The 13,745-nt window shown below is 44.9% G+C and overlaps 1 protein-coding gene across 1 annotated transcript in view; it reads left to right on the forward strand.

The window, feature by feature from the left end:
• The window catches only part of LOC115084228 (S-acyl fatty acid synthase thioesterase, medium chain-like), a 38,727-nt gene extending 25,812 nt beyond the window's left edge, over positions 1 to 12,915 (forward strand). The window contains exons 5-7 of the mRNA XM_029588813.1: positions 6,481 to 6,650; positions 12,343 to 12,425; positions 12,691 to 12,915. Coding sequence (XP_029444673.1) covers positions 6,481 to 6,650; positions 12,343 to 12,425; positions 12,691 to 12,833 — 396 coding nt within the window. The 3' untranslated portion in view covers positions 12,834 to 12,915. The remainder of the gene's footprint in view (positions 1 to 6,480; positions 6,651 to 12,342; positions 12,426 to 12,690) is intronic.
• Positions 12,916 to 13,745: the final 830 nt, after the last annotated feature.

The raw sequence follows: 13,745 nt of genomic DNA on the forward strand, positions 1-13,745 counted from the left end.
GCCGTTCGAGGAACAATCCTGAGGAGCAGGGAAGCTGGCAGGCAGGACCTCTGGAAGGTGCAGGGGCTACCCCGAGGAGCACGGAAGCCTGGAGACGAGGTCTCCAACTGGAGCGCAAGTAGGCCCCCGAGAAGCAGGTACCCGAGCCAGAGTCCAGAGCCTCAGGTAGATCTGATATAGGAACCACGGGTCCGAAGAGACAGGAGCAAGCACCAGTAGCGAAGGAACTTGTTGCCAAGTCAGCTAGCAAAAGGTGAGGGAGGTGCTTATGAATCCCAACCTTGTGATGTCATCAGTCAGGGACACCCCTGAGGTTCCTGCCTTTGGGCCTTTAAAAGGAGGTCCGGTGGCGGGCTGTAGGAAGCACCAGAGTCGGCGTGGGTGGCGGTGGCATCCTGGTCACCACGAGGAGCATCAAGAACCTGGAGGTATGCAGCGGTAGCAGCTAGCCCCAGCCACAAGTAGACCCGGAGAGGAGAGCAGGGCAACACATGACGTGAGTTGAATCAGTCGCAGCTGTCTGCGACTGACAGTCATAACAGTACCCCCCTCTTAAGGCCCCCCCCCCCGGGGGTTTGGGTTTTCGAGGATGTGTGGCATGGAACTGCCTGATGAGGTCTTTATCAAGGATATTGGCGGCAGGTTCCCAACTGTTCTCTTCAGGCCCAAAGCCCTCCCAAGAAAGGAGATATTCCCACTTTTTTCCACATTTCCTTACATTCAGGACATCTTGGACTTGGGATGTGACGTCTGCTTCAGATGACAGTGGTTGAGGCTCCAGTGGTTTTTTTTAGAGAAGCCAGACAGCACCAAGGGTTTTAGTAGTGATATGTGGAAGGTGTTGTGGATTTTAAGAGAGGAAGGCAGCTGGAGTCTGTAGGTGTCTAGACCCAAACGGCGAAGCACTGGAAAGGGACCAATGTACCTGGGAGCGAAGCGAGCCGAAAGCAGTCAGATAAACTGGGTGCTGAGCCACATCTTGTTGCCTGGTTTAAACTGGGGAGCTTCACGATGGTGTGCATCAAAGAACCTTTTTGATCTCTGGGCTGCTTGCTGAAGCAGCTGCTTGGTGCTGTTCCAAAGTTGATGTAACTCTTGAGTGGTAGACTGTGCCGCTGGTGAGGGCACAGATAGTGGAAGCAGAAGTGGTGGCAGAGGCTGACGTCCAAAAACCACCTGGAAGGGTGACGAACCAGTGGATGCGGACTGATGAGAGTTCAGGGCAAACTCCGCCCAAGGAAGGAGGTCGGCCCAATCATTCTGCCGCAGATTCACATAGGCCCACAGAAATCTTTTCTAGGTCCTATTTGTCCTTTCTGTTTGTCCATTGGCTTGGGGATGGTAAGCCGAGGTGAAATCTAACGAGATGTTGAATTTTTTGCAGAGAGACCTCCAAAAGCGAGCAGTGAATTGGACTCCACGGTCAGAGAGGATATGTTTAGGAAGGCTGTGGAGCTGGAACACATGTTGGATAAACAATTTAGCAAGCTACGGTGCCGAAGGAAGACCAGGCAGAGCCACAAAGTGGGCCATTTTTTAAAAACAGTCGACGGTGAGCCAAATGGTGTTGTTGCCACTGAAGGAAGGAAGGTCCACGATGAAATCCATCACAATATGTGTCCATGGCTCACTCGGAATAGGCAGCAGTTGCAAGAGTCCCCACGGATGTCCCACAGGAGACTTATGGCGGGCACAAGTGGTACAAGACTCTACATAGGCCTGTATGTTCTTCTTCATGGTAGGCCACCAATAAAACTGCTGGAGTGTGGAGAGAGTTCTAGACTGTCCTGGGTGGCCTGCAATCAAGGAGTCGTGAGCCCACCAAAGGACCCTTTGCCGTAATTGGCGAGGGACCACCGTTTCCCTAGGTGGCACCGGAAATGTGGCGGACAGGATGACCTTAGTGGGGTCAATTATGTGCCATGGAATGTCGGGAACATCCCTTGTGATGAAGGATCTGGAGACAGCATCGGCACAGCAATTTTTGTTGGCAAGTCGATAGCACAGCAGGAAATTAAGTCAAGTAAAAAAGAGGGCCCAATGGGCATGACGATGGTTCAAATGCTGAGCACGGTGTAAATATTTGAGGTTTTTGTAGTCTGTATACACTGTGATCTGGTGTTGGGCTCCCTCAAGCCAGGGACACCATTCCTCAAAGGCCAGCTTAATAGCCAGTAACTCCTTATCCCCGATCTCGTAATTTCATTCCGCTGGAGAGAAGCGTCTGGAAAAATAGGAGCACGGGTGTAAGGTATGGGTAGTCGAGTGTTGGCTTAGAACCGCCCCTACTCCTACGTTGGAGGCATTGACCTCGCCTACGAATGGACGTCTGGGATCCGGATGGTGGAGACATGGCTTCTGGAGAAAGGCGGTTTTAAGATCCTGGAAGGTGGTCATGGCTTCGGGCGACCACTGAGAAGGATTGGCCCCCTTGCGAGTCATGGCTGTGAGTGGTGCAGTCAGAGTAGAATAATGGTGAATAAAAGACCGGTAGTAATTGGCAAAGCCAAGGAATCTCTGTAGTGACTTGAGACCCGTAGGTTGAGGCCAATCATGAATACTCTTCAATTTCTTGGGATCCATTCTGAACCCCTGACTGGAAACCATGTAGCCAAGGAAAGGAACGGTCTCCTGCTCGAAAGAACACTTTTTGAGTTTGGCATAAAGTTGATTATCCCATAGACGCTGGAGGACACAAGAGACATCCTGGTGGTGGCTTTGTAGGTCTTGGGAGAAAACTAGGATGTCGTCAAGGTTCAGCACAAAACATTGGTAAAGCATTTCTCTGAAGACCTCATTCATCAGATTCTGAAAGATCACAGGAGCGTTGCAAAGGTCAAACAACATCACAAGGTATTCAAAGTGGCCGTCACGTGTGTTAAACATGGTCTTCCATTCATCGCCTTTGCGAATATGGACCAAATTGTAAGTTCCCCTGAGGTCCAATTTGGAGAAGATTTTCGTTCCCTGAAACCTATCAAAAAGCTCTGAAATCAAAAGCAATGGATAGCGGTCTTTTAGGGTGATCTCATTTAGGCCTCGGCAATCGATTCAGGGATGGAGTAAGCCATCTTTTTTCCCTACAAAGAAAAAACCCGCTCCCACGGGAGACTTGGAGGGCCAAATGAAGCCTTTGGCCAGGTTCTCACGGATGTATTCTGACATGGCCTGAGTCTCTGTTAGCGATAATGGGTAGATCCTACCCCGAGGAGGCTCCGTGTTGGGCAACAAGTTGATTGCACAATCGTAGGAACGATGCGGGGGTAAGGTGTCTGCGGGCTTCTTGGAGAACACATCAGTATATGAAGAGTATTGTGGAGGAAGGCCGGGAGGAGAGAGTGAAGCATTCAGGCATGGCAGGGGCGAGACAGACTCCAGACAGTTGTCATTTCAGGTGGAGCCCCAGCGAGAGAGTTGTAAGGTGGCCCAGTCAAACTGTGTGGTGTATTGCTGTAGCCATGGCAGTCCCAGGACCACAGGATGTATGGCTTTGTCCAGAATGTGGAAGGAAATGGTTTCTATGTGGTTTCTACCGCGGCCTTACTGTATCGATCTGAATGCCAGATAACTTACAGATCGATACAGTAAGGCCGCGGTAGAAACAGTGCGGCAGTGTCAGGCGCACCCTTCCTCCCCGCACGCACAGTTCTCTAGACCTAGCGCCTGATACTCTCTTCTAATTGCATGCAAATGCATGCCGCGGCTGTGAAGCGATAGGGAAGGGTTATGCCCGCGCAACCCATTTTACTGTATAGGCGCTGAGTACAGCGCCTATACAGTAACCTGGGTGCGCTGGTACCTGTCATTTCAAATGACATTTGAAATGACAGGCACCAGGAAGTGTAAAAAAGTGTAAAAAACAGAAAACCAAAAATATGTTTACCGCCTCCCCCTAGTAGGTGTTAGTGTAGTAAAAAACATTGCTTACCTGCCCTGGTCCCGTCTCCTGCAGCCCCGTCCGGTCCCCTCCTCCCGAAGCAAAAAACAAAAATGAAAAAGTAGCAAGGCCCTTCTCCCTTCCTCCCGATTTCGCACGGGCGTCCATCCAGGCAGAGGGAGCCGGTGACTGCCGTGACCAATCAGAAACAAGTAAGCGTGATTTATGTTTGCTTAGTCAAACCCGTATCAAACGAGTAGTACGTGACTGCCGTGACGTCACGACACACGGGCATTCATTCCGGCGGGGGCCGTGCGATTCCGGCGAATGGCCGTGCGATTTTGGCGCTCATGGCATGAGCGCCAAAATCGCACGGCCATTCATTCCGGCGGGGGCTGTGCGGTCATCCAGGCAGAGGGAGCCGGCGGTCGTCGGCTCCCTCTGCCTGGATGAATGGCCGTGCGATTTTGGCGAAATCGGGAGGAAGTCGAGAAGGGAGGCCGTGCGATTTTGGCGAAATCGGGAGGAAGTCGAGAAGGGAGGCCGTGCGATTTTGGCGAAATCGGGAGGAAGGGAGAAGGGAGAAGGCCGTGCGATTTCGGGAGGCCGTGCGATTTTGGCGAAATCGGGAGGAAGGGAGAAGGGACTACCGTAGCAGGCCCGAGCCTTGCTACTTTTTCGTTTTTGTTTTTGTTTTGCTTCGGGAGGAGGGGACCGGACGGGGCTGCAGGAGACCGGACTGGGGCTACACCGGAGACCGGACGGGCTGGACCGGAGACCGGACGGGACCAGGGCAGGTAAGCAATGTTTTTTACACTACACTAACACCTACTAGGGGGAGGCGGTAAACTAACACGTTAAGGCCGCGGCAAAACAGCGGGTTACTGAGGAGATAGTATCAGCGCCCGTTACAGTATCGGAGGGGAATAGCTAATTCCTTCATTATACAACTTTTTCGTTCATTTACATGCTGGGTGCGGAAAGGGTTATGTGTCTATTTTAGGAAGCGCTAAGGACGCGTGAAACTGGAGACTGTATCGCTGGATCGCCTTACTCGTCTGTATTGTGCGCTCCCAGCACGTTACAGACGGGGAATCTTTAACCGCACGTTACTGTATCGACCTGTTAGCCGGCTAACTAATCTTCTCCCAGTTATGTCCCTGGAATGTCCCTAACTTACCGGATCATTCGTCAAAATGCGCTAGGGCCTTATAGTGCCATAAAAGGCATGCTCTACCCAATAATTAGCATGTCCCCCCCCAGATAATCTCTCCTATTACAATGACCTTCTTTGCATGCGATTTGCATGCATGAATAATGGCAAATGCTTGCAAAGAAGGTCATTACTAGGCAATTCTATGCTAATATTTTATCGTGGCCGACTGGGAAGGTGGTCAGCCGCAATAAAATAACTACACCTCTCTAGCATGCGTTAGATATATGGCGGGAGGCCCAGAACCCTAACCCAGGTCTCGAGGCTCTCACCGCACATTTAAAGTGGCAGGGAAAAAATAATATAAAAAAAAAACAAAACACCACACGTCAAATGGGGAGGTTGAGCGGGACCGTATCAAAAGCTTTACTGAATACCATGGAAATCACATCAAATGCTTATCCGTAATCTTATTTTCTAGTCACCTAATAAAAAAAGCCCAGTCAAATTAATTTGACATGACCTTCCTTCATGTATATACTTTATAGTATTTTAAGCTTTAGGTTCACATAAGAGAAAGATTGTGCCTTGCCCCAAGGTCCTTGCACATACACATACTTTGATAACTTACATTGACTTTTTATTTGTGTTTATTTTTTCTGCCAGCAAAGGGATTTCAGGAATAATTGTAGAACGTCCACTGTCCTTTTGTACTTCTTGCTCAAAACCTGCCAGCATTGCTGCAATTATTTGCCAAGAAAGATAGGGGTGAATTTTAAAATCGTTACTCATGCTAAAGGCCCATATATGCGAGTATCTGGGCTGCATATAAACAATGTGTATTTTAAAAGCCGCAAAATCTGCACGTATATACGCAGGCATGAGTAAAAAAAAAAAAAAGGCGGAATTAGGGAGTGTCAGGGGAGTTCCAGGGCTGGCCCCACAGTTGCACATGTAAATCTGTATTTTAAATCCAGTGGCCGCCATGCATATTTATTGCTGCTCCATGCATATTTATTGCTGCAGAAATCTCTTTTTAGGGTTAAACACGACAGGGTGAGAAATCTGGCTCAAATAAGGGAGTACAGGTATAGGGGTCTAGATGACCTAGAGATAGAGTGGGCAAACTTGTGGACTAACTGGTAGAATTGGGAATGTCCTTCACGCAAACATGTTTTAAAATCCACTTAAAATTAGGAGTACACATAAGTGTGGTAGACATATTTTAAGTCATAAGCGCACATATCTATGGGCACTCGTATGCTTGTTTTAAAGTTTCTGTCATAGTCTATGACAAGCTAATTGGTCATACTCCAAAAGTAATTTGATTCTCATCTCACGAAGAACAAAAAAATTGGTCTTCTCTCCCCTTTGACAAAAAAAACCTAAACCATTCTTTAGTTATTGATAGTTGCATAACAGCTAATGAAACCTTGTTTGAATTTTGCAGTCAAAGGTGCGTTCTTCTGAACCGAAAACAACAGAATTAAGCAATGAAGAATTCCTGAAATGGATGACCATTTTTGGGGGTGCTCCTCTTGAGATGCTTCAAAGTCGGGAGATTCTGGAAATGTTTGTTCCAGTGCTAAGAGCAGATCTAAATGTGCTTGAGAAGTTTGTGTAAGTTTTTGTACTTCATTATAAGACCAAACAGCGTATCGTATGTGGACCTTTTCTATCAGATATTTGCTTTTAGTCAGCTCAGAATTGTGTTGGATAGTGATGAAAGTGTTGGACTAATCTATGCATGCTTTAGTCCATGAGATTTCTGACCTCTATAAGGGATCCTTCACATAGGGCATGGTAAGAATGGACTAAGTGGACTTACGATCCAACATTCCACAGTAAAGACCACTATAAATAGGGACGGACTAGTGAATAGTGTACACAAGATTAGGATTGGATAATAAAGTGAGGAAAAGATATCTCTGGGAATGTTTCTGTAAATCTAAGGCTGTATCAAGCCTGTACTCAGAGCTTAAATTCAGTTGGAGCTGTTTGGAGCTCAGGCCTGGAAATATTTTGAAATACTACTGGCACTGTAAGCAAACTTTTTAACATCTTCACAGATCAGCTGTGCTGTTCGTGCAATGCATGAGATCAATATGGCCAGTCCGTGAACTTCACGGTGTTGGCACTGAGCAGGTGGCAATAAGATATGAGGGGGGAGGGGAGGTTAGAGTTCTGCCCAAGAAGCTTGATATTATGGGGAGCGCCATTGCTCCCTGCCCCACTCCTCAGAAGCTTGCATAACTAACTCATATTCTATGACCATTTGAATGCATGCCTTGCATTTTGTTTCTTGTACTTCTTTTCACAGATTGTGCCATGGACTTGCCTCTGTTAGAAAGGCATCACTCAAAATTCCCCATTCCTTTGCTGTTTAACTCATATCCCCTTGACCCTACTACAACTTAATGGAGCAAGTTTGTGGTTCACTTAAGTCTATTTCCTTGAGAATTCTGAAGTCTGAACATTTTGTACTGAAGCCCATTCAGTGTAGTCTATACACTAAACATAGCACTTTTTCTCCCCATATCACTGTTTTATTATCTCTTCAGCCATTTCTGTTTTCCTGTACTTCAATCTCATGTACATCTTCTCAAGATGAGAGATGTTGACCTGAAGGAGGTTACCCAAGCAATGCCATTTACAATCACACTTAATGCATCAGTACTATAAAAAAAGCGTACTGATAAGCTAACTGATAAAGGAAATTGTATCATAAAGCCATAAAATTGATCTGGTTTTTATGACAGCCACAATGTTTATTCATATGGTATATCTGTGTGCCCTTCATCAAAAAGTTTGGCTAATTTGTCTATGTTGGTTAACCTGGAAGCCAGAGGCTGCTTCCAGAGGTGGAAGCTAAAAAAAAAGTAGACGGAAACAACCAGGTCAGAAAAGAAAAGGAAAATTAGATTTATTGGCGACACCTGTAGGTTCTGGTGGTAAACTGGTTAATTTAGTATTGGAGGGCATAATAGAGGGCAAAAGAGAGAAAGAAAAGGAGAAAGAGCCTGGGGTGATGACAAAAAATAAAAAGGTCAAAATCTGGAAACACAGGTGCAGTAAATAAGAAAGCAGAACAGAATGAGAACTGGTGCACCATTGAAGACAACCTTCATAGCAAAGACAGCGGTTTATAGAGCTCAGCAGGGGTGCAGAGAGCTTACGTCTCAATAAGACATTTGATAGATCTGAGGAACAAGTCAAAAATCAATAAACCCTGCAAGTTAAATTTCTGTCTCATGCAATAACTCTCTTTCTGAGAATGCAACTGGGGGAATGAGCAGTTATTCCCACAGGCCTGGAGACAAACTAGTCTGATTCCAGTCTTTCTTAAAACAGTGTTATCTTTATTACAGCTTCGCACATACACAACAATAGACTTCTTTCCTTCAGAACAGTGTACACTCTCTACTTACAGTTCAGTACTGCTTCCCTCAGTACTCACAGTTCAGTTTCGTCTCATCTCAATGTTTCAACAGTGTTACGCTACAGGAGTTTACTTCTTCCTGGAGACCCAGGCCTTGTCTGGTTATCACCACTTGGATCCCAGCTCTTATTCCCCAGACTCTGGTTATGTCCTCTGAGCCCCACCTGCCCCACAGTATCCCGCCCATAGAGCATACTATCCTTGGTGGATTTAAGGTGTACAGGCATCTAGCCTGGTCCTGCACAGGTAAATAGGTGAACTCTAGAGGCACTGCCTCACAGCAACCCTGGAGATTCTGGGTTTCAATTTCCAACCTGAGAGCCTAAATTTAGCCTTCAGAACCTCTCTCCTGCACTTTTCTAAGTCATTGTTACCAACATGTACCACAATAGTCGGCTCCTCCCCAGCACTCTTTAAAATCTTATAAAGGTAGCATGTAAGGTCTGCTACCTTTGCACCAGGCAAGCAAGTTACCAAGCGATCCTCCCCACTCATCAGCCACCCAGTTATCTAAATTTCTAATGATCAAGTCACCCACTATAACAGCTGTTTTAACTCTTCCTTCCTGAGCACATGGCCCTGGAGACACATCCTCGATGAAAGAGGATAAGGCATTATCTGAAGGGCAAGTCATAGCTTCAGGATCACTTTCTGCAACACCAAGGTAATGGTCTTCTGCCAGATGACCTTGCTTCTCCAAAGCAGTACAAAGGCTGCTTGACTGGAGTTAGGACCATTCTACTATGTCCCTGAAGATATCCTCTATATACCTCTGTCTGCCTTAAATGAATGTCTCTGAGGAAGGCTAAAAAGGCTGTGGTTGAGGCAGGCAGCAGGCATGGAGAGTCAGGTCATGGGTTAAGATCAGTGCCGGGGTCAATCCAAGGGAACATGCAAGGCTGGACAAAACTGAAGACAAAGGCAAGGCAAGGCTGAAGACACGTAAGGCTGGACAAGGCTGAAGATGAAGGCAAAGCAAGGCTGAAGACAGGGAAGGCGTGTTGCGTTCATGTCTGCTCTTGCCCTCGCTCCACTCTCTCTACCTCTGAGGTGATTCCCTTCGGGTCTGATGGACAGTTGCTGCCGTGGCTTCTCCTCGCCGTTTCTTCCCAGAGTCCCCAGGCTGGCCTGACGCTGCGGATCTGCCATGTTCCTGATGATGTAGGGCGCGCGCGCGCTCCGAAGTTTGTACCAGCAAGGGCGCAAACCTTGGGGGCTTCCCCCCGTAGTGACGTCATCCGCTTCCAACATAAAAGGTCTTTGCTTACGCTTATGAATCGAGTTAGCAAGGGATTGATTGCGGGGATCATCTCGACCCACTTCATTTTCCGCTGCTCTGCCTCTTCGAACTTACCAGGGGTACCCGCTCCTCGGGGGCCCTGCTCTCTCCTCTTGTTTTCAGATTGCTAAGACGGGATCTGGTACTCGATCCTTGAGGGCCTACGTCCCTGAATGCTCAGAAGACTCCTTATTTCCTGGAAGTGATCGCAGACGTGAACATTGTGAGTTTCTATTCCAGTTGTATATAGGAACCAGTACTCGCTCCTCGAGAGCCCATGTTCCTAGAACTCTGAAGATTCTCTTCTGTCTAAGACGCTATCGCAGGTACGGAGATCGTGAATTATTACAGATTGCAGATAGGAACCAGTACTCGCTCCTAGAGGGCCAATGTTCCTAAAACCCTCCGAAGACTCTCTTCTATTTCAGAAGTTATTTCATATACAGATATTGTGAGTTCTTATTTCAGTTTGCATATAGGAACCAGTACTCTCCTAGAGGCTCCTGTTCCTGAATATACTAACTATTCTCTATTGCATAGAAACCATTACAGAGATAGATAACTGTGAGTTACCATCGCTCTCTCAGAGCTATCCCTGGAACCAGATATCACATTATGTATAGAAAGTATGCAGATATCACATTATGTATAGAAAGTATGAATGCAGCATAAGAACATAAGATATGCCATACTGGGTCAGACCAAGGGTCCATCAGGCCCAGTATCCTGTTTCCAACAGTGGCCAATCCAAGTCACAAGTACCTGGCAAGTACCCAAATATTAGATAAATCACAAGCTACTATTGCTTATTAATTACCATAATAGCAGTTTATGGATTTTTCCTCTAGGAACTTATGCAAACCTTTTTTAAACCTAGTTACACTATCTGCTGTAACCACATCTTCTGGCAATGAATTCCAGAGCTTTACTATGTGTTGAGTGAAAAAGAATTTTCTTTGATTTGTTTTAAATGAGCTACTTGCTAACTTCATGGAGTGTCCCCCTGGTCCTTCTATTATCTGAGAGAGTAAATAACTAATTTACATTAACTTGTTCAAGTCCTTTCATGATTTTGTAGACTTCTATCATATCCCCCCTCAACCGTCTCTTCTCCAAACTGAACAGCCCTAACTTCTTTAGCCTTTCCTCATAGGGCAGCCATTCCATGCCACTTATCATTTTGATCGCCCTTCTCTGCACTTTCTCCAGTGCAGCTATATCCTTTTTGAGATGTGGCGACCAGAATTGCACACAGTATTCACGGTGCGGTCTCACCATGCAGCGATACAGAGGCATTATGACATCCTATGTTTTATTTTCCATTCCCTTCTTAATAATTCCTAACATTATTTTTGCTTTTTTGATCACCACAGCACATTGGGCCGATGATTTTAATGTATTATCCACTACGCCTAGATCTCTTTCCTGAGTGGTAACCTCTAAGATAGAACCTTACATTGTGTAACTACAGCAAGGGTTATTTTTCTCTATATGCATCACTTTGCACTTGTCTATGTTAAATTTCATCTGCTATTTGGATCCCAATTTTCCAGTCTCACAAGGTCCTCCTGCAATTCATCTCAATCCACTTGAGGTTTAACTACTCTGCATAATTTTGTGTCATCCACAAATTTGATCACCTCACTCATCGTACCCCTTTCCAGATCATTTATAAATATATTAAAAAGCAACGGTCCAAGTACAGATCCCTGAGGCACTCCACTGTTTACCTTTTTCCAGCATGAACAACTAACCTGTGGTTTTAGGGAAAGACTAAAAAACAGCAGGAAGTTTGGCTGTCGTAAAAATAAAGGTCAAAAAGAATCCTAGGAAGATATAGAGCCCAGAAACAGGCAAGTTGATATTTAGAAGAACCTATTGTATTATCATTATTCTCCTTTACAAAGCCTTTAAAAACAAACCTAGCATGTCTGTAGGCAAGCTCAAAATCAGAAAGCCATTCAATGTGCATATTATGCTATTGTCTACACTTTGAATCTATCATTACTCACATGTCCCCTTTCTCTTCCATGCTGGCCAACATTAATACTTTCACAAAGTATAGTATAATGAATATTTTTTTTATGGAGGGGGGCAGAGGAATGTAGAAAGATATCTCTCAATCAATGTTAATCCATTAGGAGATACTTAGTTAATCCCGGTTTTGTTTTAATTATTGTTTCTTTCCCTTGCCTGCTGGGGTTTGCCAAAGCAAAATACTACAAATCCCAGAACATCCATCCAGTAAACAAAGTTCTGAATACCAGATGGACTACAATAAGTAAGAGATATGTATGAAACTCATGTAGGCTCTGGCCCTCTCTTCAGAGAAGTCCCACTTGGAATAATGCAGACACATGGAAAGCTTCAAGTAATGTATTCCAGGCTGTGCCAGCATGGGCATGCATCAGGAATTCTAGCATCACACATGAAGAACTCTAACTGCTTAAATTTATGCTTCTAGGTTAGCATGTTGATATGGGACCAGTTATTTCTCCATTGGTAGTGGCCAGAACCAGCGCAAACAGTACCACCAGAGGTGGAGACGTTTCTTATAGAGTGCATAAGTTGCAAGATTTATTTTCTATTTACAGTTATGAGAAACCATCAAGGAGTGTTCTATCTTGCAGTGTTACTTGCTTTGATGGGACAGAAGATAGTCCACATGACTTGGAAGGTAACTAAACACTTATGGTATACCTCCTACTAGAACAAATTGTATTTCTTGTTTCTGCTGTATGAATCTTACAGGTGCCTGATTGTGTTTTTAGGAAAGTTGAAGGTCAGTCATGGGTTTCTTTATGTGCCAAAGTGAGAAAATTCCACAGTTCACTCAGAATTGTATATTATCCAAAATAAAGTTATAACAGATGCAAATACTTTGGTTAAAATAATCTGATGTTTTTAAGCTATGAAGTATTTAAGAGTTTTCTTTTTTTCAGGGTGGAAGGACCTAACAAGTGGAAATGTCATCATTTATGATCTGCCTGGAGGACATTTCTATCTTAAAGATCCTGCTAATGAAAAGATCATACTGAGCCATATTGCAAAGCACTTGGAATCTGCAGAAAACACATATCTCTGAGTGGTGTTCCATTCTTCATTCAGATGCAATGCTTTTGTAAAAGGATGCCCAAAATGTATAAATAAAAGTGAAAAGTACCTGAGACTTGTCTGGGATCTGTATGAAAACTGGAGACTGATGTAGTGGGATCAGTAAGGCATTAGCAGCGCTGCCCAATATTCCAAACAGCTCAGAATTCATAGAAGGAAAGCTGTTACCTAGGGAACCAAGATGGCTTGGGTGCCCAATGACATCACCAGGGAGGGATATTGAAACTTTATTTTTTTTTTTATGGAGACAGTTTAGAATTTAGAAAGAAAAGCCTGGTGAGATCTGCTATGAGCAAGAGCATGTTGCTGTGGCTCATCATCAAGGCCCAGAAAGTTGCAAAAAGCACAATAAGGGCAGTGGGGATGATAGTGTGTAATTGTATAAGTGAATGAAATTTAGTATATAACGATATGTACCAGTCAAGGTAAGGTGAAAATAGGAGATAGTTAATGATCTGATGACTTGCGGATTTTAGTGTTGGCTAAGACAGGTTGCTGTATGAATGAAAGCAGAGACTGCACCAAAAGTGTGTCAAGTTTCATCTATCAAAGTATAAAGAAGAAATATTGTCTCAGAGTAGCACTGATGGAAAGCATCCTGCAAAGGTAAGGGAGACTGCTAAGAAAGAAAGATTACTTATAAGTTATACTAAGTAATAATAGAAAAGTGTTTCTGGAAAGCCACAACCCTTCACTGAAAGAGTGAGCTCATCAGGGTGCAGCTTAAAAAAAAAAAAAAGAAAACAAATTTAAATGAAAGTGACACTGGCTCAAAGAAACTCATCAGGTACAGAAGAATTCTGGGACCTGCGACAAAGTCCCTCAAGAGAGACGTCTAAGAAAACTAAAAAGTCATGGGATAGGAGGCGATGTCCTTTCGTGG

This window comes from Rhinatrema bivittatum, chromosome 2 (assembly GCF_901001135.1).
Source record: "Rhinatrema bivittatum chromosome 2, aRhiBiv1.1, whole genome shotgun sequence".
NCBI lineage: Eukaryota > Metazoa > Chordata > Amphibia > Gymnophiona > Rhinatrematidae > Rhinatrema > Rhinatrema bivittatum.